This window comes from Sabethes cyaneus, chromosome 3, assembly GCF_943734655.1.
Source record: "Sabethes cyaneus chromosome 3, idSabCyanKW18_F2, whole genome shotgun sequence".
NCBI classification, from domain to species: domain Eukaryota; kingdom Metazoa; phylum Arthropoda; class Insecta; order Diptera; family Culicidae; genus Sabethes; species Sabethes cyaneus.
In genome coordinates this window covers 74,128,670-74,154,043 of record NC_071355.1, presented here as the reverse complement: position 1 = coordinate 74,154,043, position 25,374 = coordinate 74,128,670, and the positions used below count along the sequence as shown (strand labels likewise).

At 39.3% G+C, this 25,374-nt stretch overlaps 1 protein-coding gene across 1 annotated transcript in view; it reads right to left on the bottom strand.

Moving 5' to 3' along the window:
- Positions 1 to 3,628: 3,628 nt before the first annotated feature.
- LOC128742659 (uncharacterized) overlaps positions 3,629 to 25,374 on the bottom strand; it is a 36,425-nt gene continuing 14,679 nt past the window's right edge. Inside the window, exons 4-5 of the mRNA XM_053839085.1 lie at positions 4,048 to 4,177; positions 3,629 to 3,990 (exon numbers count right to left, since the gene is read on the bottom strand). Coding sequence (XP_053695060.1) covers positions 3,629 to 3,990; positions 4,048 to 4,177 — 492 coding nt within the window. The remainder of the gene's footprint in view (positions 3,991 to 4,047; positions 4,178 to 25,374) is intronic.

Sequence of the window (25,374 nt, the reverse complement as noted above, 5' to 3'; positions counted from 1 at the left end):
AGTCAATCTATCTGTTTTGCTGACGACGTTGCTATCGGCAGAACATTTGAGGCGGTGAAAGATCTGTACACCAGACTAAAACGCGAAGCAGAGAAGATTAGATTGAAGATAAATACGTCTAAAACGTAGTATATGCTGGCGGGCGGGACCGAGCGCGACAGGGCCCGCTTGGGCAGTACCGTGGGAATCGACGGGGATGAGTTTGAGGTAGTCGACGAGTTCGTATACCTTGGCTCACTGGCAACAGAGGACAACAATACCGGCCGTGAGATTAAAAGGCGTATTATCAGCGGAAGTTGGGCCTACTACGGACTCCACAAACACTTGCGGTCGAACAATCTGAGCCCCCGTACAAAGTGCAGACTGTACAAAACGCTAATTAGACCGGTTGTCCTTCACGGCATACGTTGGGCAGGACATGTTGGGTTTCGCATCGAATCCGGTAGGAACAAGACGAAGGGGGGCACAGCGAGACGATGATGAGGAGAAAAGTGTACAGAGCATGCCCAATAGTCAAAAAAGTGAGCAACGAACTGCAGACTGGGTGAAGTGAACCGGCATCGCAGAGATTTCCGGTGAGGATATCGCTGGGAAGACATTTACACCACCGACTCTGAACGACGATCAACTAGATGCTGCAATTTCGAGTAATGCGCAAGAAGTACACCCCTTTTCTACACCGGTGGGTACTCCTGCAGCTGTTGTTCCTCATAACGCCGTTCATAACTACGGAATTAGAGGACAAATCAATTCCGAGAAGCGTTCAAAATCGCACAATTGAAAATCCCGAAGATTCTACAGCTGGCATAGTAAGAAATTGACCAAACTCGTGTTTTAGTCTTTGACCTTGAAATGCGGTGAGGCATTAATATCAATATTTTTTTGAAACGATGGTTTTTACAATTGATGGAGGAACGGTAGGGGAAAGTAATGAAAATCTTTTGGGCGCTGGACGCCTCTATGGTTCAAAGGTACACCGGTACCAGCGAGCCACACGCCCTGGCAGGTGTTGTGGGTTCCAATTCGGTTATAATCTCTGATTATAGCTTGGTTCGACCCATGCACCTTCCAGCATTGGACAAAAGATAGGAGTCACAACGACAACTTGTTAAGCGTAGCTACCTATTACTCCCCCTTCGTTTCCTTGACATGTTTCAATAATCTTACTTCAACTCGCTTGTGGCCTTATTGTTCAGTTTCGTTCAGTAGTTTAGTAGTTATTACAATTTGAAATCTTTCATTCAAACGTTACTTCACAAACTATAGTTTGTGGTATGGTTGAGGAAGACTACTTTCGAATTGCTTGGAAGGTACCTAGTTACTTCTCAATTCATACAGTTGTGCCGCAATTATCGATGCATAACACTCCTCAACTTTTTCAAAATTTTCTTCCGCATCCTGTTTCATCGACTGAGGTAGTTGCAGGAAAACTTTGTTGGCGAATTTCTTTGTGGTATTCGGTATATAAATTTCGAAACTGCTTAGCGGGTGTGCCATTTGTTTACAGACTTTAAGGCAGCGTGCGATGCAGTAAAGCGAAATGAGTTGTGCCGCAATATGGTTAAGCTTTTGATAGAATTTCTTCATACCATGAAAGAATTTCTTCTGCTTCTAGCGTCGCTTCTTTTCCTGTTTTCTGGAAGAGCCGGCAGTAGGTTGTCCTTGTTTCTTTTTTTATCGCATTCTGACAGGTAGCGCTAAAAATAAACATTAAAAAAAAAAGCAGAGACTAGGAGAATAGGACTAAAATAAAAATTAATGTGTCGAAAGTATGGTTTGTTTTTGAATATTTTTATTCCAAATTCAATAATCCATTGATCTTATGCAATAGTATTACTAACTCTATCAAACACTTCAGCAGCTGGATATCAGTTTTTTACGATGAAGCATTTTCTTAAATAATGTCTGTAATTGTACAGATTCCCTTCAGTTTTCGAACATGCGTGGTCTTTTAGTAGTTTGAGTTGAACAAAACAAGACGATTGTTCGAAAATCGTATTAAATGTACTTAAGGAGTTAATTTTAAAGTCGAGCAACGCTACAGTTTTGTTTGTCTAAACATTATTACATTACATACAAATGTCGTCGGAGCTAGCATTATGATAAGTTCCGATCTACAACCAATATTAGAACATTCATATGTATATATTAATTGGCTTTCCCCAGCTTACTTTGAAACAATACTGCGCTGTTTATTTTTTTTGGTATATTGTGTCTATTATACACCTAATAGTAAACTTGCCATTGTACAGTTTCTACATTTATAAAAGAATATCAGGCATCATGGCATTCTAACATCTTACTAGCAGCGTCCTTGTCCGACAGTGTTGTGTGCTGCCAAAGCCGAATCAACGGGGATTGGTTTGTGAACTAAAGCTAAGCTAGAATATGTTTTTGACATATCATTATTGAGCCTTCATTGAAGCTTCGTTTCGTTTTGATTAAGTGGTGAATTAGGTGCGGATTTAGTTTTTTTTTGTATCCCTTGTTGATACTATTTACCGCCTATAAGTGCAGAACAAAATTTTTATTCACTACATATGTTAGGGCAGAAATATTGGAACTTCTCCTTTCTGCGCTGTGAGCTGATAAATATTAGTTTTAATATAAATTAGGCTAGTTCCTTTTTTTCTTTTTCTGATGTTATGTTAACTTGTTTCTTTGAACAACCGCGGTTAAGGAGGAATCTTACTATGTACTGATATTTTCTCCACTACGGATCTCTGCATCTACTTGCCAATAGAGTGTGCTGTCTACGATTCGATACTAAATTCAGCAAAAATCGTCAATCGTAATCACTATTGTGCTACTTTATTTATTTAGTGAGCATCTTAAGAGTTTTTAAAGACGAATAGTTTTTTCTTATTTGTTAGTTCATTATTACAACCAAATACGGCCATAAAAATAACAAAACTCATGTTTGTATTGGTTTCCTCGAAATCCAGTCGAAAAAATAGCACTTATCCAATGTAAAACGGTGATTCAGATCTTTACCTAAATATTACACGTGCTGTTTATATTGACAAGACAGTTTAATTTTAAATAATTATTCTACGGCGTGATCTTGATTCTGAAGAGCCTTCTCAGTATTTTTGTTTACCAGTTAACAGAAGACCACAGATAGTTTCCAAAAGTGTTATTTTAGATTTATATTTCACATTAATGCATAAGGACTAAATGAGTCTATATAATGCTACACAATTAATTTTCAACAAACAAAGTTTTTTAATTTAAATATTTACGTAATTAGTTTTAAGACATTGTCGGAACAAACATCTTGTTTATAGGTGTTCATACTGATTATACATATAAACATGAGATACATTTCGAAGGTCCACTGTAAAATTTAAGTAATAGCAGTGTTGCTTTATATCACAATAACATTTCATTCTCCAATCTTAGGACTTGAAATCAATACTAGCGTGCTGTACGATTCATTGAAATTAGAATTGGTCATGTTCTCCAGTATGCTTGCTACAATAGCTGTATTCAACCAAAACGGATGTTCCTTTTCTGAATCGCATTTTACTTCCACCACAACTTGGATTCAATATAAAATATCTCCAAAGCTTCACGCCTAGAAGTATTTTAGCTTCATTAAACATTAATAGTCGTGAGCACACAGCCGTCATAAGTTCACTTTGGCGGCCTTTCGTTGGCTTTCCAGTTTCAGTTCCAGCATGGTGTAAGGAACGACCGAGATCACCAGCAGGATAGCCAAGATGATAATCTTCGGTGCTTCGCAAAGCATTCCGTGTCCGGCGAAGGTAATTCCCAGTCCAAGAAACCGTAGTGCCTGCAATGGTGATTGGACCTCCGCTACTTTTGTACTATGCGTAAGAGTGACCAGGGCAGTAAGGAGCGTTTCCCAAACTGCATTGCACACACCCCAGGCTGCCGGGATCACGTAGAGTACGGCACTGTCATCCTTCGAAGGTTTCCAGCGCAGCAAAACCAGCAGCAGACATGCGTGGAAAATGCATCCGGCAACTGAAATTAGATGAAAATCAGATCAAAATTGTTATGCAGTGCTAAAATGGAACTTACTAATAACGACGACCCGTTTGGTGTGTCTTAGCAGCATGCTCAAGGTGCACGCCGCGATTAATTGCATTATCCCCATACCAATCATCGCTCCTGCTACGCTGTTTGGACCCAGTTCACAGGATACAAATGCCTGCAAAAATATATAAAATTTAAAAGATATAAGCTATTAGGCATTTTGCAAAGATACAAAGTAAACTTAAATATTCCAAATGACGTGAGCATTAATCAAAACAATACGCATTGAATCATTTCGATATATCTAAATAATCGGAACTCGATGGAATCCTCCAGCTACTGAACTTACTGTTCCTTCATTTTGTTTTTTCAATATGCCATTGGGGTCCAGAGTTTTTTGCCATTGGGGCCCAGAGTTTTTTGCCAGTGTGGAAAAAATCTTATCTGGTTCCTATTTTCAGATCTGGTAAAAAATTTTACATCCGTAATTATCGTGATAGTGTACTTATATTTTGCACCTCAAAACTTTTTGAGGTAATAGTAATTGATAAAGTGTTGTGATTCTATAAATGCCGCTCGACGGTACAAATCTACTTGAATTTTCTGTTATTCTTAGTTATTTTCTGCAAGCAATGTACAACGGTAGCCAGTCTTGTACATTTTTAATAGAGCATTTGACCTTTTATATCACATTTATAACAAACTTTGATAGAAATATCTACTAAAGCTACAATTATGTAATAATTTTGTTAGTATCATCTGATCAGGATTTGATCAACCGTAACCTAAACGTATGATTCAGAGGAAAATAATCAAATTCTATTAACCGTCCCAATGGCTGTCCCTCATAGCTATCATTTAGGACCTCTACTCTTTATTCTGTTTGTGGAAGAGTTATCTTTCATCCTTAAGAAGCTTAAAATAAATTTACGCCAAAGATATTAAACTTTTTAAAGAATAAAAACAAGCTGAAAACAAGCTGTTTCAAAAATGAGATACTGCTGATCAGCAATATATGGGAAACTGCAACTTTTCCGGTGGACTGGTTGCAGGGTATATTAGTCAAAGTCAAAGAAATCGTCAAAGTGCGCACTTAGGCATAGAGGAGTTCCAGGTCACTTAGTCGGGTTGTTGACGAAAAACTGTCTTGGGGACATGAGAAAGCCAAAGGCGGGTGATAGTCGGCAGTGTAAGTTTCTGATTTCATTCTTTTATTCTAACGGACTGGTGGACAAGGATCAATAAGTAGGTGAGACCTTTTCATATGACGTATCTTGAGCCCTTTCTTTAGAGTTATCTCAGACTTCTCAGCATCGGCAAATGAAGTGTGTTCGGTGCTGTGCGAGCCTTTTTGAGCATTTCTGCAACCGCCCCTCCCGGTTGGCTTTGAGGTACGGGGCTGGTCTAGCAAGCAGTTGTCGTATGTTCGAATCTCGGCTGGGAGAGGCTGTTAGAGTCAATAGGATCATAACATTAGCCCCACAATTGTCCTGTTTTCTCAACACCTGGCTGCGAGTCTGTTGAAAACAGAAGGTCCGGTTTCGAAAACGAAATGTTGCACCTTTGCTGTTTTATGCAAAAGTGCATTTGAAGCGCTCTTTTAAAGACCACTTGATTTTATTAGCAATTTATACGTGAGGCATGTTGAGGGTTCATGGGGAGTCTCCCATTAATAGAAGTACTCGTCAGCCCCTTTTTCGTGTTTATCGTCCGTATGATTCTTCCCGCACTTACCGTACCGTGCCTTATCGCAACAATTCAGATGACCGCATGATTCAACTGCAATTAAGGAGAGTTTGTTGTCCGCGGCACAAAAATGCGCAAAGGTTGCTAGGTAAAACAGAATCGAAATTTGGGAACCCTTGTCTAGTGATACTCTAGGCAAATGCTTGCAGTTAACAATCTATGACGTTTGGGTATTTGAATTCATAAACCGGCCAATCCCAAAGTTCAGAAGGCCCTTGACGATCTAACTAGAATTACTGACCACTTTGGCAATCTCCTTAACACTGGCAGGAATGTACACGTGGTATTAACGCATAAAAATCTTATCTGCTTTCCTTGCTCGAGGCTTAAGGCAGTAACACGTAGTTAGGCCGGATTTTTAGAACCTCGGTCACGGCTTAGTGCTTAGTTAGATTCCGAGAAATCTGCGATACATTCAATGCTTCCATTTTGGGTTGTAGCAACTTACATTTTAGGGTTGCCTTCTGTAAGTTAGGTTAATATCTCATCACTGTTTTTAACTTGCAAGTCGTTACATATCTATCGGAATGATGAAACAAGAAGTAGAAATTGGCTATAACAGGCTTCTTTCCTTCTTCATAATGTACTTTGTTTTAGTAAAGTTTATGATAGGCCCAATTCTTCCATTGTCGTTTTTAAGAGACTTGAAAGACGCTTCCACTGCTCTACGGTTAACACCGTAGATATTAATCCTGTCCGCAATATCTACACTCAAAAAAATTGACACGTCGCATCCACGTGAAAAATCATGTAAACTTCTGTACAGCAACTTACATGAACTTCATGTACTAGTTTATGAGAAAGTTGATAAAATTTACCGGGATCGCACGTAAACTAGTCAGTATGAGTGCGAGTTACCAACAATTCACGTGAATGTTACATAAAAAGTGCGATGGATGAGAATTACCTGTGTTTTCACGTAAACTTGACGTGTCGATTTTTTTTGAGTGTAGGAGCTTGTAAAGTTTCGCAATGATGGATCCCTCTTCTTCGCACGCCATGTTGAACAGTGGTTTCAACAGTCTGTCACCTTGTTTAAAACCTTTCAACTTCACAAATAAATCTGATATGTTAATATGATATTTTCCGTCATAATCCACCATAAATTATTTCGCTTTACTGAATCGTACGTTGTCTTGAAGTCTAAAGGGTGTTATCATCTTTAGATAAACAGAAAACTCTTTGAAGAAAATGTCACAAAAAATATTACCACGCAGATTTTGCTTCAACACTGGCACCATCTATGATCGACATTCCCAAATATTAACTTTCAACAGGAGTATCCTTTGGACAAGCAAGTATTTTTTAAGTGGCCCTTTCCTCCTTTTATTAAAAAGCACCACGCAGACATTCCGAACCAGCACTAAATTTGAAATGACTTACTACAGCTTGCGAAGAATAAGACAGTGAGGGTTATGTCAATTACTGTGGTTTTCGTTTTGAAGGATTATGTGAATGACTTATTTAACCCATATAGGAGGTGCGATGAAAGGTGTACTATCACGTCTATTCTTGTTTACGGCCGTATCCCGCTTTCGTACGAACGGATACTTTCGTACGAATTCGAAAATTGTATCTTCGTTTTCGTACGAATGCATTCGTATGCGATTCGAATGCGAAAAAGTTTTGTCGTGCGAGCGAAAAGCTTGGAGCTTACCAAGCTTTAAGGCGAGATGTCAAATCACGAAAAGCAAGCCCCTGATGGCGAGCCATGTTTACATAACTGAAATCTCAACGCGGTTGCAGTATGTTAAACTTGTAGTTAAACGTAATAAATAATAAATATTTTCGTTAAATATACGTAGTACAGAATGGCAGATAGCACAAATAGCTCAAAAGTGTAATTTTCCAAGCTAAAATTTTGTGTTGCCCCAAATAGTTACTAATTACTGTCAAACCTTGCCTTAAATTTTTGGCACGTCATAGACCTGGATGAAGTTTGTTGAAATCAAACCAAAACAAACAGCTGACTGATAGTTTTCTTGCTTGTTGAAATTGATGAGTGCTGTTTGCTGAAGGTTAGTATTTACTAGTTTTTCTAGGTCTCTGCAATCGGTAATAGGTATGCAACTATAGTGATATGTTTTGCAATAAATTTTCAGATAAAGCAACCCTACGGACGAGAAAATCGATCTGTCGCGACGGAAATCGTGCTTCTTTCTGAGACATGCTATCGTAGCAGTGGAACTGGAAAGTGATCTAGCAATCGTAATCGTTCTAAATTTGATGAGTTCACGAGTGGCTTCCGCTAATGGTTCGATTGTTGGCACATTTCTTTATTTGACAATTTAATCGCATTATCGTGCCTCGGTAGCTAACCCTGGAATTGATAGGTAATGGTAGTAATCGAAGTGATTCCAACCACCTACACCTACGCCCACAAGGTGTGCTGCTGTAACGGAACTACCAGCGTTGCACAGATTACACGAAAATGCTGGATCTTGATAATTGACCGATTACCGATCAAATTGGATACCATCATGTCGAAAAATAGAGCAGTTCTAGCGTCCGGTGAGAGTTGGAAAACGACGAACGAAGGGCTGAAAAGGATTTTATGGAACGGAAAGATATTTTACGAATATTAATAACAACTGGATTCACGACTTTTCTCGATTGTAGTGTGGACCCAGTCTTGTATACGATTTGCGTTTCAAAAATTACGGTAGTCTCCTTTGTTTTGGCCTTCGTTATGATGTTGGCTTTCATGTATAAACGTAACGAACCTTTCCGCACCCGATGATTTTATTCTCGTTTGGCTAGAACGTGCTGGACCAATATTCTCACGAAATGGACGAAACTCTTGGACAAAAAGGTGCCTGTATTTTGAACTTTTTTCATTGCCAATGGAATTCTTTCTGCCTAAATTTGGCAACGTTTACGTTACAGCAGTATGCTGCAGCACGCTGGGAGGATAACGTAAGTATTTTATCTCTCCTGAAAAAAACTATAATACAATTTTATTTTTTGTTCTTACAGGCTACAACTCCTAATGTAAGACTACATTATGCATCTCTGCCACGACGTGACGGTATTTCGGAAAGAACCGAAAGCAATACTGCCATTTTCGCCAAAAACGTCCCTGCTCCATACCTTGTCCAGACTGTATGTCGCATGTCGCAAAAAATTGCCCACCGTGTTGCCGCGCAATCTTCGAGTAGATTTCTGGGAAAACCAAATCTCGGGTACTTTTCCATTTAGACGTATCTGCAAATGAGAGATTCTCTTCGTGTCTTCTCTTTTCCGCTTTTTACGACGATACTAATGTATTGAAAACAAAATTTTCAAAGCATTTGGCTAGCTAGTGACTCCAGCAACCGATTCATGCAAAGCTGATGTGTCAAAATGCATTAGTATCGCCGTAAACGGCGGAAGAGAGGAGACACGAAGAGAATCTCTCATTTGTAGATACGTCGAAATGAAAAAGTACCCGAGAAATGTGATCATCTTAAACACAGTGCTCCGCATGATACAAAACATACACAACGCCAAACATCAGCAGTAGCAAGCAAGACATCCAGCTTCTCCGATAATAAAAAGAAAAACAAAATACAGACCGAAAATAAAAAGCATGGTAAATAAAATTTGAGACTTTTTGTTAGAATGTTTAGTATTGATTTCATTACTTTTACCTTTTTACTATTTAGTATGCAGAGCAACGTTGGAATTTTTTTGAAATGATGGTAGTAAGTGTGCTGGATGTTGCTCAGAACGCAAAGCTAGCATGAAGGTTGAAACAAATCCACAAGGTCGAATAATCTGAGCCTCAGTACAAAGTGCACTTTGATACATAACGCTAATTAATTTAAATTAAATTAAAGAGGAGGGAGGATAACCTCTATGAGCAAGAAATGTGGCCATTGAGAGAACCTGCAGGCGCTGTTCGCGAACGTTGAGGCTAAAAAATCAAATCTAAAGGCAAATGGATAGAATGTTTGGTTTCATAGTGACAATGCATATATATAGTTCCATATATTTATGATTATATTCATTGACAGGATGTGAGCAAAACTTTAATAATAATAGCGTGCATAGAACACTAATGATGAGATGCGAGAATTTAAATTGAAATGCTGCGCTTACTTCGGGCTTAAACTAGGGGATGACCATTAGTTTTCGGAAATGCTCGAAAATCGGTAGATATATTTGAGAGGCAGCAGCTTCCGTCGCGGAATGGACATCGGACACAGCGGCGGCTTCGTGCTGTCATCCTGCACAAATCTCGTTTTTGTGAATAATGTCAAGCGACCTGGGGTGACATTGCGCATCTCGTTTCGAGTGATTTTGGTTCGTTTCGACCACGTTAAACAAATGGGCATCTCGAACCAAAATCACTCGAAACGAGAATCGCAATGTCACCCCTGATGTTTGAAATGATTTAGCCGGTTTGGCGTGCTGGATCCATATAGTCCTCGAGGCAAAAAACTGACTGTTGTGCTATTATGCGGCTTTTATTCCACTTAAATACTCTCTTGCATTTACTCTCTCTCTCTCTCTCTCTCTCTCTCTCACACACACACACACACACACACACACACACACACACACACACACACACACACACACACACACACACACACACACACACACACACACACACACACACAAACACACACACACACACACACACACACACACACACACACACACACACACACACACACACACACACTCACTCACACTCACTCACACTCACTCACTCACTCTCTCTCTCTCTCTCTCTCTCTCTCTCTCTCTCTCTCTCTCTCTCTCTCTCTCTCTCTCTCTCTCTCTCTCTCTCTCTCTCTCTCTCTCTCTCTCTCTCTCTCTCTCGCTCGCTCTCTCTCTCGCTCTCTCTCACTCTCCTATCTTTGTGGAACATATGACAACTTACAAATTATTAATTTTAAATTCAATCAACTCTTTTTTGGCCTTCAACTTTTCCATGGCAATTTTTTCCATGGCCAAATTATGGCGGCGTTGCTCGTGGAGCTGCTGAGTCTTGATAGCCTGTAATTCTTTGAGTTGCTTTGAAATTTGCTTGTTATAATATGCCAAATCGTCGACTTTCTTTGCATTTGACTGCAAAATACTCAGCAACTCTGAGTGAAACTTTGCTTGGTTATCTACTTGCTCGCCCAACAAATCTAGTGCTGCTGGTGCAGCTCTTTTTCTTTTCCGGGTAGGCTCTTCTAGCTGTGCTTCTAGCTCAGCACCTCCGTCAGTATCGTGGCCAAGGTCATCATCACTGTTATTTAATACACCGAAGGATGAACAATCGTTGATTCCAATAACAGCAGCGGTTAGCCCAGCCAGGTTTACCACTCTGTCTTCAAGGGGTGTGAGCTCTATTAACCTGTTGGGCCCACCACCAGTAACCTGCTGCTCTCGCTTGTTATGGGCAAGTTTCCTCTTTAAATTTGATTTCCAGTCGAACCACACCTACAATAATCAACTTCCGATTATTTATATCGTTACTTATCATTTCCATAATTCTCGGGTACTTTTTCAAAAGGACCTAGGTAACATTGAGACTCTCTTTCGATTATTGCATTAAATACATTTCAAAGCAAACCTACTTAACGCTTAGCTTACTACAGACACCTGCAACCGATTCATGCAAAGCTGATATGTTAAAGTGCATCTGTATAGCCGTAATAAGCGGAAGAGAGGAGACCGGAAGAGAAACTCACATTCTTACTAAACGTCTTTTTGAGAAAAATCCGATACATACATTCAAATTCTGATACATACTTTTTTCCAACCCGCAGGATCTTTTTTTGGGGATCCAATGCTATTAAGCTCTATAGCCGCATTCTCCCAAAAAGGCGTGACGTTGAATTTGGTAAACCCTTTCGCAATATCTGGTTGACTTTTCAACAGATCAACCAGCCTGGCGTACTGGTTCTTACTGGTGCTTTTACTTTTCAATCTTTTTGCCCTGAAAATAATGATTTGAATTATGCAAAACTCATACTGCGCTCATCTTCTTTAAATTGAGTACACATTTATTACAGACCTGCTTATCAAGTTTGATACTTACATGACTATGTAAATTAAACCAGAGACCACACTTCTTCACAGAAAAATGAATATTTACTAGTAGTACACTATAGTACAGTAAACTTAGCAAATGCGCACCAATTTTGTTTAATTTGTACCAAAAACATTAAGTCAAGAAGAATGGTAACTATGCAAAAAGTTGAGAGGCAGTTACAATGCTCTCAGAGAGGAAATTGAATTAACTTATTTATGCTAGCGTTTATAGGGTAACCAAACTAATTTTGGATTCCATCTGCAGCTGTACATAATTAGCACGCTTCCATTTGATTTTGCTGCAAGGGTCCAAATTATGTACAGCTGCTGATGGGGTCTAAAATACGTTGATTTCCCTATTACAGTTTACAGAATACAGACGTACACAAACTGGTATTCAAAGCATTGCCGATCTTGTACGGCTTACGGCAGTTTTGAAAAATTGTCGAAAATATTACTATTTTTTACACCTTTTAACAAACTTACAGCTTTTAGGTGGCAGCACGGTATCGTCGCCGAATAAACTCCAAAATAGCAAAGAAGTCTTCTTAATGAGATGTTTTCGTTTGTATTCTGCTTTAAGCCGGAATCACATTGACCGTTAGCAATCGTCAACGGTAGTGTACGGAACGGAAAGTCATTGAAGGTCGCATGCATTTTCAATGTGCGTACTCGTACTCGGTAGTCGGTACTCGTGTGAATGCAAGGCGTCTTGCTGGAAACCCCTTGCAAGGCGTGCATTTGAAAATGCATGCGACTGTCTTTTCGTTCTGTTACGTTGCCGCTGGCGATTGATGTAATTGGTGGACGCGGACGGAAAATGTGATTCGACCTTCAGGCACAGTACAAGCTCACTCTGTTAAGACCCAGACACAATGCATACGGACTTTACTACGTTGCGGCAATTTAACAGTTTTCCATGGGTTTTCTGTCAAATATCCGCACCGTAGTAAAATCCGTATGCACTGTGTTTGGACTTTAAATAAACAAATTTTGAAAACTTTGCTTAGCGGTTGTGACCAAATCTAGCTCGACCAGAAGTGATTCTAATAAAAACTATTTGCAAATAATTGAAAGTTTATAAAAATGGATTCTATAATGTTGGGCTACATTGCTGCCAGCGAAGAAAAGGAGTTAGCAAGGAAACGCAGGAACTTTCTTCGAAAAAAGTGCAATATTATGGAAATGTCAACAACAGAGTAAAATCTCAAAACAAAAGTATAAACCAGATTTCTTTTAATTTATGTTCGAATTATAGGTTCAAGAAGAATTTTCGTATAAATAAGGCTGCTTTCGAATATATCATTGAAGAAATAAAAAATGAATTTCCGGATCAAAAGCAAGGCGGATTGTCTATCGTAGACAAACTTGCTGCTTGCTTAAGATTTTTTGCGGAGGGAAGCTACCAGCACGGAACGGGCAAAGACTACGATGTAGTTATTGCCCAGTCCACATTTTCCAAAGTTTTAAATGAAATGGTTACAATCTTAGAACGGAAACTTTGCCCTAAATGGGTCAACATGACGATGACGGATAGCGAGATGACGCAAGCAAAACGGTATTTTTATGAAAAGTCGGGAATATCGGGCGTCATCATGTGCGTTGACGGTTCGCACATCAAAATTATCCCACCGAAGGAAAACCGTAATTTATATTACAACCGTAAAGGATTCTACAGTCTTAATGTAATGCTTGTAAGTATTAAAATTTGAATTCAAAACAGCTATACCACAGACAAACTGACATTACATTTGTTTTTCATTCTTCGTACCGATTAATCCATCATTTCAAATTTGGGATTAGTTGGGAAAGTCCCCGTTTTGGTCAAAGTGGCGCTTTTTAACGAAAGAAGGTACCTTATTGGCATCTCTATATCCACCCCATCGGCAGGCAACCATGTTTTCGCCGCCAACATCTCGTGTGTGCGAAAATGAGATAGCATGTCAGCACTGCGTTTCACTCAACTGCCAGCAGTCTGATTTGGGCCCGCTGTCAAATTTTGAGCCCCGGACATGCTGTCGCTGACGTTTACTGCAGCTCAATATAGAGATGTCAATGGGGTGTCTATATCAATTTGCAATGAATGACAGCGTCAGGATGTTCTTGGCTCAAAATTTGACAGCGGGCCCAAATCAGACTGCTGGCAGTTGAGTGAAACGCAGTGGTAAAGTGCTATTTCATTTTCGCACGCACGAGATGTCGGTGCCGAAACATGGTTGCCTGCCGATGGGGTGAAAGAAGGGGATAGCACCATCTATGAACGACATTTCCAAATATCAAATAGCAATAGGACTATCCCTCAAACTATTAGCAAGTGGTTTTTATGGGGTATTCCCCTTCTTTCGTCAAAAACGCCCCATCGGCAGGCAACTATGTTTTCGCCACCGACATCTCGTGCGTGCGAAAATGAAATAGCACTTCACTACTGCGTTTCACTCAACTGCCAGTACAGTGGACCCCCGTTCGTTTGAACGATTCCTCATGCAAACTAACGGGGTTACTTTTTAATTTGAACAACTGGTAACCCGAAATATGCTGAAACCTGTGTGAACTGGCCGCCCTACTCTTTGTTATTGTTTTGGTGGTTTGTTTTAGTTGGCAGTTGCAAGTGCGAATATTGCATTTTCCGATCGGATTTCTATCCTAATCGTTAGGAAGACGAAATGTGAAACCGATTAAACACGCTAGGTCAGTACAAAAAAACCGTGTTTATGTGCATTGTCTGCATAAGCAAATGATGTCATGTTGAGAATGACATTTGAACCATTTTTAATTTGCACGTCGTGCAAACCAACGGGGTTCAAATTAAAAAGTGTTCAGATTAAAAATGGTCAAACGAACGGGGGTCCACGGTAGTCTGATTTGGGTCCGCTGTCAAATTTTGAGCCCAGGACATGCTGTCGTTGACGTTTACTGCAGCTCGATATAGAGATGTCGATGGGGTGGTCAAAAAGCACCACTCCCAAGTAACATTTTTGTCGTATAATAACCTTTTAAATTATTGTACAGCTGATTCCCTTGGAACAAGTGCTTAATAAGCTATTAAACAACAAAAATGTTACTTGGGCTTTGACCAAAACGGAGACATTCCCAACTAAGCCCAAATTTGAAATGACGACTTAATCCGTGCGATGAATAGAAAACGAATGTTATGTCTGTTTGTCTGTGGTACTAGTGTTCAGACAAAATGTCGACTAACATTTGAAAGGGGTGGATAAGCCAACTGTCAAACAGAACGTGTGAGAGTTATTTTTTCCTGGAGCAGCATAGGAAAATGAACTCTCACTCGTTTTGTTTGACAGTTGGCTTATCCGCCCCTTTCAAATGTTAGTCGACAAATATGTGGTACGATCAGTTTTGTTGATTTTTCTTCCAAGTATTATGTCTGTTTGTCTGTGGCTATACCGTGAGGTTCCCTATACCTTATACCAGTGGTGCCCAGGCAAAGGCATGGTACGGGCCAAATCTGATCGTCCCATGAGTGCCGCGGGCCGCAACGACCTCTGACTATTTCTGCGCATAACAAAATATAAAATATGCGGCAGCGAAAACCATTTAGGAATCACCATCGGAATGGAATTTAGGAAAGGTTTGAGCCGGAAAGCATCCACAACATGCACGAGTCATTAGAACTAAACTGAGTGACCCCTGTGTCATTTACTCATAAGTCCACAGTCCCTCAAATCAGTCCGTCGGCCGCACGAAATATTACGAAGGGCCGTATGCGGCCCGCGGGCCGCAGTTTGGCCATCACTGCCTTATACGATTTCCTCATCATGACTCTAGAACTAATCAAGCAAATCGAACCAAATTTGGCATGTGAGGGATTTGGAGCTAAAATTTTTTTCTATGGTATACTGAGACCTCTCTCTCCTCTCCCATACAAATAAAACACAAATTTCTGCATAACTCGAGACTGCATAACTAATCAAGCAAATTGAGCCAAGTTTGGCATGTGGAGGATTTAACAGGCATGAATTTTTTTTATGATTTGAGACCTCTCACCCCTGTGGTGGTGGGGGCAGACTGATACAAATGAAACAAAAATTGCTGCGTAACTTAAAAACTAATCGAATTCGAGAAATTTTAGACTTTTCCATAAAACAGTCAATAACAAGACCACCAGAAACTATCTATAGTAACACTATATGATTCAGGGCAAGACGACCGCATGCCGCGAGTGTTGGCTGCAACCTGCCGTCGTCAGCACCGGCCACTGCGGGGAGTAGCCGCCAGGATTTATGTACAGCACAGTTTTGGCAATACGAAGTTTGTCGGGTCAGCTAGTACATATAAAATATTTTTTTTCAGATGTGTGATCATACCCAACGAATTAGATTTGTAGATGCCAGATATCAAGGGTCAAACCATGATTCTCATATCTGGGGATTAAGCTCAGCACGTGCACAGTTGCGAGATATGCATAGACATGGCAATGCAGGCGTCAGAATTTTGGGTAAGACCAATACTCTGTTTATTCAACTTAGTTTAAAAAAAACTCTTAGTTAAACTAAGAGCTAGTTAGTTAGCTAAAGCTGGTTCATGACTGGTTAAAAATGAATTTTCCAGTCACCAGGATCAAACCAGAGTATACAGTCAACCAAAAAAGTATTCGGACAGCAGCGCATAAAATTTTCTTTTAGCAATTTTGCACAGTATTTTTGCAAAGAATGGTAACACATATTTTTTAAAACAATGTTTAACTAAAGCATATTTATATGCACAACAAAAATTCGGGGAAAAGCTTTCCGTTTTGAAGATAGGGTACATATAGTTTGAATTCCTCAAAAATGCAGCCAAAAAAGTATTCGGACAGTTAACTATTAGTTGAAACAAATGTCCTTTCTCGCTCAACTACTACCTTGTAGGACCATTTATATTCTTGATGACCTGTTTTAATATGTTTGGGATAAAATTAACAATTTTTCAAATATCCCTCTGTGAATTGCTGACCATTTTTTTACAAGAGCTCGGTTTAAGTCATTGTGATAAGAAATCGAATGATTTCTCATTTAGAAATGAGATTAGCTAAAAAGATGTTCAAAAGAGTTCAAATCTAGACTGAATACTGATGTTTCGATAGCTTTAGAACAATTATATGGTCCCTACCGCTTACAATTATCGACAGTATGTTTAGATTCAACATCCCGGTACAATATGTATGTACCACACAATTACAATTTTGCTTTAATTTCACCTAAAATTATTCAGATAGTTGAGTTTACATTTAGTTCTATCCAAAAATATATATCTTTGGTGCCTCGGAGCTTTCCAAGCACCCCAACAAGGTATGACATCAACAACCCTTATGCAAGAATAACTAAAAGAGAAGGGTTACAAGCGAAAAATCACTCGTCAGCAAGTAAACGAGCAATGCGGTTAGTGTCATACCTTGTTGGGATGCTTGGAAAGCTCCGAGGTAGCAAAGATATATATTTTTGGATAGAACTAAGTGTAAACTCAATTATCTGAACAACTTTAGGTGAAATTAAAGCAAAATTGTAATTGTGCGGTACATACATATTGTACCGGGATGTTGAAACTAAACATACTGTCGAAAATTGTAAGCGGTAGGCACCATACAATTGTCCTAGAGCTATCGAAACATCAGCATTCAATCTAGATTTGAACCCTTTTGAACATCTTTTTAGATAATTTTATTTCTAAATGAGAAATCATTCGATTTCTTATCACAATGACTTAAACCGAGCTCTTGTAAAAAAATGGTCAGCAATTCACAGAGGGATATTTGAAAAATTGTTAATTTTATCCCAAACAGATTAAAACAGGTCACCAAGGTTGTAAATGGTCCTACGAGGTAGTAGATGAGCGAGAAAGGACATTTGTTTCAGCTAATAGTTAACTGTCCGAATACTTTTTTGGCTGCATTTTTGAGGAATTCAAACTATATGTACCCTATCTTCAAAACGGAAAGCTTTTCCCCGAATTTTTGTTGTGCATCTAAATATGCTTTAGTTAAACATTGTTTTAAAAAATATGTGTTACCATTCTTTGCAAAAATACTGTGCAAAATTACTAAAAGAAAATTTTATGCGCTGCTGTCCGAATACTTTTTTGGTTGACTGTACGGCGTAACGCGACTCGCCCGTGCTGTTTTATTTTTCTAGGTGATGCTGGATACCCCTCAGAACCATGGCTACTAACGCCATTTCGAGCTCCGGAACAAGGAAGTCCAGAAAGTGATTTTAATACAAGGCACAGTCTGGCTAGAGGTATCATAGAAAGAACAATTGGAGTTTTGAAAAATCGATTCCGTTGTATCCTTGGAGCTCGTCAACTCCATTACTCTCCCTCCAAAGCAGCACGAATAGTCAATGTGTGCAGTGCGTTGCATAATATTTGTTTACATTTTGAAAATATGCTAGATGTTTAACTACCATTGTTGCATCGGGTAACAGGGAGTCAGGGTTCGATTCCGGAGATGGAGCTTAAGAAATGGAAGAGTTAACTAAAGCCTATAACGTTCCTTTTTCAAAATTCGTACTCGCGAAGTCGATTTGGTAGCCAGCTGTAGCAAAAAAAAATAAGAGAAAAGAATAAATAAAGAAATATGAATACACTCGAGTCTTTTTTTCCACGGTTTGTTTTTTTCGATTACTCAAGAACGGTGCAATTTAGGGACCATTTACAAAATACGTGACGAATGTCTGGCCTCTCCCAAACGTATTGAGAAATAAATGAATGGTCCCTAAATAGCCCCGTTCTCAATATACGAAAAAACAAACCGTGTAAAAAAAGTACTTGAGTGTATAAAAATTTGACATTTTCAATAAATTATACATGTTGCATTAAAGCTGGATTTTATTTGAAAACTGGAAAGTGTACTGTTTTGCGACATTTATTAAAAATATTTTCAATGTACAATTATGGCAAAAACAAAACTAAAAATTAAATAGGTTTGAATACAAAGAACTAAAAATTAGCACTTTTAGGCAAATTACAAACTGCAATCCAAAAATACATTTTTGGAGTCTGCCTTCGCCGTTCTGCTGCACCTAGAACATTTAAAATAACATTTAAATTTTTCTGCTGAACTGTGCCCATTTTTCATTTCATACTTACATGACCGGTTAAAAATCCAAAAAACCTGCAATATTTTATCTTCAGCAAAAGTCCCTCCCATGGGTAGGTGGTTTGACGCGTACTTCGGCCAAACGACCTAAAAATTCTTAGTTCCGCATGTAGAATGTTTATAGTTTAAGTTGGATATATGTGTAGTATGTAGTATTGCATAATTTAGCTTTATGTGTAGCATGTGTCTCGTAAAGCGGAATGGAGCGAAATCGAACGGATTTGATTTTAAATTCAATCCGTTTGGGCCGAAGCACCGGGAGGGCTTACTCGGTTCCCTAGATGAATTGCTGGTATGCACAGAAATTTCTCTAGAAAACTGAAACCAAATCCTACCCACCATTCATGAGATTTTGACTTACTCATGAAAATTAAAATGTATCGCTAGTTAGAACGAACGAGTGTTCAAAAATGATGTGATGTCTTTATTTGCGTAGTCGAGACATTTTCTATGAGATTGCCATAGAATTTGTGGCTGTTATGCGATTATGGACAGCACAGCACTGAAAATATACACACACGTACATGTATACATGTGTATGCATGTATGAGTGTGCATGGGTGTATAGGTACGAATGAATATATGTTTGAGTGTTCTATGATGAGTCGGAAATTCTTATACCTATGCTGCCAAATTACAATTATTAATGGGCAGGAAGTTATAGTCAGTAGCTGTGTTTCCTGTATCAGTTTCCTATGCTATTACTATTATTACTAATATTGCTATCGTTGCTGTTACTGTCACCTCTATTGTATTGTTTTGGATGTAATTATAATTTTTTTTTTTTTTTTTTTTTTTTTTTTTTTTATTTCCCTCCTTTATTAGAATGATTTGCATGTCTTGTGACTAACCGCGTTAACGGTGTTCAACTAACAACATAAAATGATCATGTATGACGCTGTTTGTCTCCCAAGGGCCTTCCTAATGCTGATGAGCCTCTGTCGGAGAGTCCATCAAGTCGAACGGTGGCAACTCACCGGCGGCCTTCTCCTCTCCATTCTTGCGGCTGTCGTCGCGGTCGGACTTAGTGGATCACTCGAAAAGATTTATAGCCTCGATATATATCTTGTTCTGTCCATTGCCCAATGCTGGCAGACTTCAACTGAAATTCCATTTCTAACTAAATCTTTTTAGAGTTAAAACTTCTTCAAGTAAAAACAGGTATTCGATTCTCTGGCTGATTCAAGCGATAGCGAAGGGCTGTCCTCAATCATTTCCACTTCCTAAAATGGGGTCATAGTACATAATATATGGCCGTGGTATGAGGATTATTTTTCGATTCAATACCATCCTCACAGAATTATCAACGTCGTTAACATCTTATTAAGTCTTGCTTTAGTGACAGCTTGCACTTAAGACCTAACACGGCATATATACATATCTCCAAGTGAAGTTCTTTTTGATCCACCTCATCCCTTCTTAGTTACAGAATCATTTCAATTGACCACGGTCTGAAGAGCATACCGACAAATCGGTTGACTACCGCTACAAATATTCAATTAATGCCACCGGGAATAATACGAGCGAGTCCCATTACATCGCATCTGCTCTATTTTTCGGAAGTTCAAGTAGTTTTTCGATAGTTCTGAGCGATAATATTGCTCTTGAATAATATTCCGCACAAAATATTCGAAAATTTACGCCATCAGCTACAATACTGCAAAGATGGGAGATAAAGAGGCGGCTGTGGCTTTTAATGAGCATAGGTTGTGGAACAGCACTGGGTCAATCGTGATGACATGGGTATTTGGGAGATGAGTAGCGTCCAGCCTAGCGAGTAGTTAGTCGGTAGTAGCATAGGTGATGGACAGACATAGAATTCTCGTGATATTACTAACTTGAAAATTGCAATCAACATGTTGACTAAAAAATTCCTCTTTTCTTTTCTTTTCTTTTCTTTTCTGCCTGATCTCTATCGCTTCTTCTCACGGCAACAATAATGTTGCTGTGAGGGGAGGCAAGAGACCAGCCACAGATGACCACACTGGTGACAACGATGGAGAGGACGGCCGGCGTGGAGCCTGCTTCAGGTTTAATCAAGATTGACTACGAACAAGATGAGGAAACAAACAAAGGAAGGAGAAAACAAGATAAGTACAAGCCATCTTATGCTATATTGACCAAGCACACAATTATATCAAGCCAAGTTCTGTCACTCTTCTTCCGCCCATTAATCCATAATCACCAATACATTATGGAGCTAGCGTAATCCGCACGGATTCTTTTAACATTATCACAACCACCTTATCTCAGCCCTGGACAGACTTGGCTCTAACTGCCCCACCTTGTGCTGCAAACAGAAACAGAAACAGAAACAGAATATTTTATCTTCAGCAAAAGTAGCCAACTCCTAGCTTTCGCAGACGACCACATCATTACTAGTATGCTTGGGACGGAAGAGGCAATCTACGTGAGACTAAAAACGAAGGATGGTGTTACAAATCAATGCGTCCAACACCAGATATGTGGTAGGAAGAGGATCCAGAGAAAGCAACGTCGCACAGTATTTTGATAGAGGAAGAGATTTGGGTTGCTGATTGTCAGCGGATTGCCTCGAAGCCATCGGAGTATCTCCTCATGCAGCCAAGTTTTAGGCACTTCGTGTTCCTTCGTTCCGCCAAACATCGTTGAGTATCACCGCGGCTGAGTTATGAATACATATCGCATTAAATTTGCAACTGGAGAGTGTTTTGAGACTTTTATTAAAAAATATATTTTAGCATGTTTTATATTTTTTTAGTTTTGGTCTCTATTTCGCGATACATTGGTGTACTGTTTAGGTTAACTCGTTGATTGTCCTTCATCTACCAAGCCGCAAGTCTCGCAATAACATGCAGTTTAGTCGAAAGCAAAAGTTTATCACAGATCTTAGCCCCAGCGGACTGCGTTCATTCTCCACGGAGAGTAGAAAAATAGGACAGATCTCTCGGTTGTAGAATGACTTAGTTTCACTCATAAGATCCCAGTCGGTGTCATTGATCATCACCAATATACTGGGCTGCACGGTGTATCCCTGGAGGAAGACACTTGGATCACCGGTAAGCAAATTGTCTCGAAGCCATCGCAGCATCTTCTCAAATAGCAGTCTCTAAGACATCTAGTGGCACCTTACGTTCCTCCACTCCACCAAACATCGTTTCAGCACCGCTGTTAAACTCCCCGATGATGGCGGCTTCGGGTGAGCTAACTTCCTCGTTGATGGAATGGTTCAAGGCACTGATGTTGTTGCTGCTGCGATAACATTCCACTTCAAAATCAAATAGTTTCCTACAACCGAAAACTTATCAGCAAAATGATTTCATATTTCACCGGCTGACCGGCTACCATAAGCCGTACGCGACATTTCTACTTACATTCAATTTCAAAGAATTCCTTCGCCGTTTTGCTTCACCTAGGGAATCAAAAATATCCTCTGGTGAATATAATGGAATTTCTATTTCATCATTTCATACTTACATGACCGGTTAAGATCAAAAATTCAAAAAACCTGCAACTTTTTTTTGCACAAACAAATCATTCGACAGGCGATTCGCAACTTTTGACTGACGTTTAACATTCGAATGAAAATCGCCGTACGAACGAAAACGGGAATGGTACGTTCGTTCGTAAGTATGGATGTTCGAAAGTTCGAATGGCAAAAGCAGGTTCGTACGAAAACAAAAATACGGATCCGCAATACTTTCGTACGAATACGGTTCGTACGAAAACAAGAATAAAGGTGTATAGATTACACCGTTGACCTCGTCAAAGCCGGCGTTACAGCACGCGAGGTCCTGTGCCGATTAAGCAGCGAGGCCCTTTTTTGTATCCCAAAAGAGCATTGAGTTGAAAGGCCACTGACAGTCTTAATGATCGTCTTTTGGGGCAGACTTCGATTGCTGTACTGAGTTTACGGACTGTTCATACCCATTGATTAAATTAAGCTAGATAGTTGGAATGCTGTGCCCCAATATACTATCGTTAGTAAAATCGATGACCTTTTAGGATTTTGCTTCTATGCTCTATGCTAAAATAAGAACGATGAAGTTATGTCTTGATAAAGCAAGATCCCCGCAATTGCAGAGCAGATGCGCTGTACTTTCAAGTTCAGAATTACAAAACCGGTAAGTGTCTGTATCATCTGATACCACTTTACACTCTACATTTGAATAAAGGAAAGAAGGAAAGGAAACAATGGAAATCATGCCAATATTTCTGAACAACCGATTGTATTGTATATAGCAAAATTTTCAACATTTATCTCTGTTTATCACCAAAACGCGAGGCTCCGTTCCACTGCACGTGTTTGTCGGCCTAAAAGCCGGCTCTGGACCTCGTCACTCTCTGGTGTGCGAGACGAATAAACCGTATTTGTATGCATTCTACGCGTAAATTCAAAGAATGTTGAATATTCGATAAATATTATTTAAACAGTCGAGGGCTCAAATTGCTACACTGTGGTACACCGGCTGCATTACCCGGATGCATTTTACCGACCGGATAAGATGGTAGTCATCGAGTCATTTCGTCAGATACTCCTAGGCGTTCTAATTTACATAACTGAATTACGTGAACACCAGCAAGTCGGTGGTAACTGAACGGCCTGTCATATATCCATGTTGTTCCGGAGAAATATAATTTTTCATTTTACTAGAGAGCACATTGCCCACAATGATCTCAAAGAGTCGAAAGTTTTGTTATATCTCGGTAGTTTCTTGGGTTGCGCTTATCTATCTATATATATAAAAATGAAATGCTGTTCGTGTGTCCGGTATAGACTCGCAAACCACTCGACGGATTTTGATGAAACTTGGCATACACATTGCGTATGATGTGAGGAATGTTGTTAGCATGGTTTGAGGCCCCTCCCCCCATTAGAAAGGGGGGCTCCCACACAAATGAAACACAAATTTCTGCATAACTCGGAAACTAATGAAGCAAATGGAACCAAATTTTGCACATAAAGGTTTTTAGTGGCAGATTTTTTTTCTATGGTGGATTGAGACCCTTGCTTCCTCTAAGAGGGGGGGCTTCCATACAAATAAAACACAAATTTCCTCATTACTTGACTAATTATCAAGCAAATGGAACCAAATTTGGCATGTGGGGGTTTCTAAAGACAGGATATTTTTCTTTGGTTGTTTGAGACCCCTTCTTCTCTAGAAGGGGGGGCTCCCATACACATGAAACACGAATTTCTTTATAACTCGGGAACTAATTAAGCAAATGGAACCAAATTTAGCATGTGAAGGATTTTGGAGGCAGAAATTTTTTCTATGGTAGATTGAGAACCCTCCTTCCTCTAAGAGGGGGGGCTCTCATACAAATAAAATCAAAATTTTCTCATAACTTGACTATTAATCAAGCAAGTAGAACCAAATTTGTCATGTGGGGGTTTCTAAAGACAGGATTTTTTTCTATGGTTGTTTGAGACCCCTCCCCCTCTAGAAGGGGGGCTCCCATACAAATGAAACACAAATTTCTTTATAACTCGGGAACTAATGAAGCAAATGGAACCAAATTTGGCATATGAAGGTTTTTGGAGGCAGAATTTTTTCTATGGAAGATTGAGAACTCTCCTTCCTCTAAGAGGGGGGGGGGGCTCCCAAACAAATAAAACCAAAATTTCCTCATAACTTGACTATTAATCAAGCAAATGGAACCAAATTTGGCATGTGGGGGTTTCTAAAGACAGGATTTTTTTCTACGATTGTTTGAAACCCCTCCTCCTCTAGAAGGGGGGGCTCCCATACAAATGAAACACAAATTTCTTTATAACTCGGGAACTAATTAAGCAAATAGAACCAAATTTAGCATGTGAAGGATTTTGGAGGCAGAAATTTTTTCTATGGTAGATTGAGAACCCTCCTTCCTCTAAGAGGGGGGGTTCCCATACAAATAAAATCAAAATTTTCTCATAACTTGACTGTTAATCAAGCAAGTAGAACCAAATTTGGCATGTGGGGGTTTCTAAAGACAGGATTTTTTTCTATGGTTGTTTGAGACCCCTCCCCCTCTAGAAGGGGGCTCCCATACAAATGAAACACAAATTTCTTTATAACTCGGGAACTAAGCAAGCAAATGGAACCAAATTTGGCATGTGAAGGTTTCTGGAGGTAGAATTTTTTTTCTATGGTAGATTGAGAAACCTCCTTCTTCTAAGAGGGGGGCCCATACAAATAAAACACAAATTTCCCCATAACTCGACTATTAATCAAGCAAATGAATTTGGGGTTACTGGAGGCAAATTTTTTTTCTATGGCGTATTGAGATTCCTCTCTCCTCTGGAAGGGGGGTGGGCTCTCATACAAATTAAACAGAATTTTTTGCAATATTCAAAAAGTAATCGAAGTCGCGAGTGTTGCCGTCCATACTAAAATATAAGATAAATTTGGAACAAAATTGTTAAGAATAAATCGGTGAAGCCTAGATAATAGGTCAAATTAAATAAAAGTAAGATACTTATTTTTTTAAGTAAGTACTTATTTTAAAAACAAAATTGAAGAGAAAACACATTGTTGAAATGAAAATATGAAGAAAAT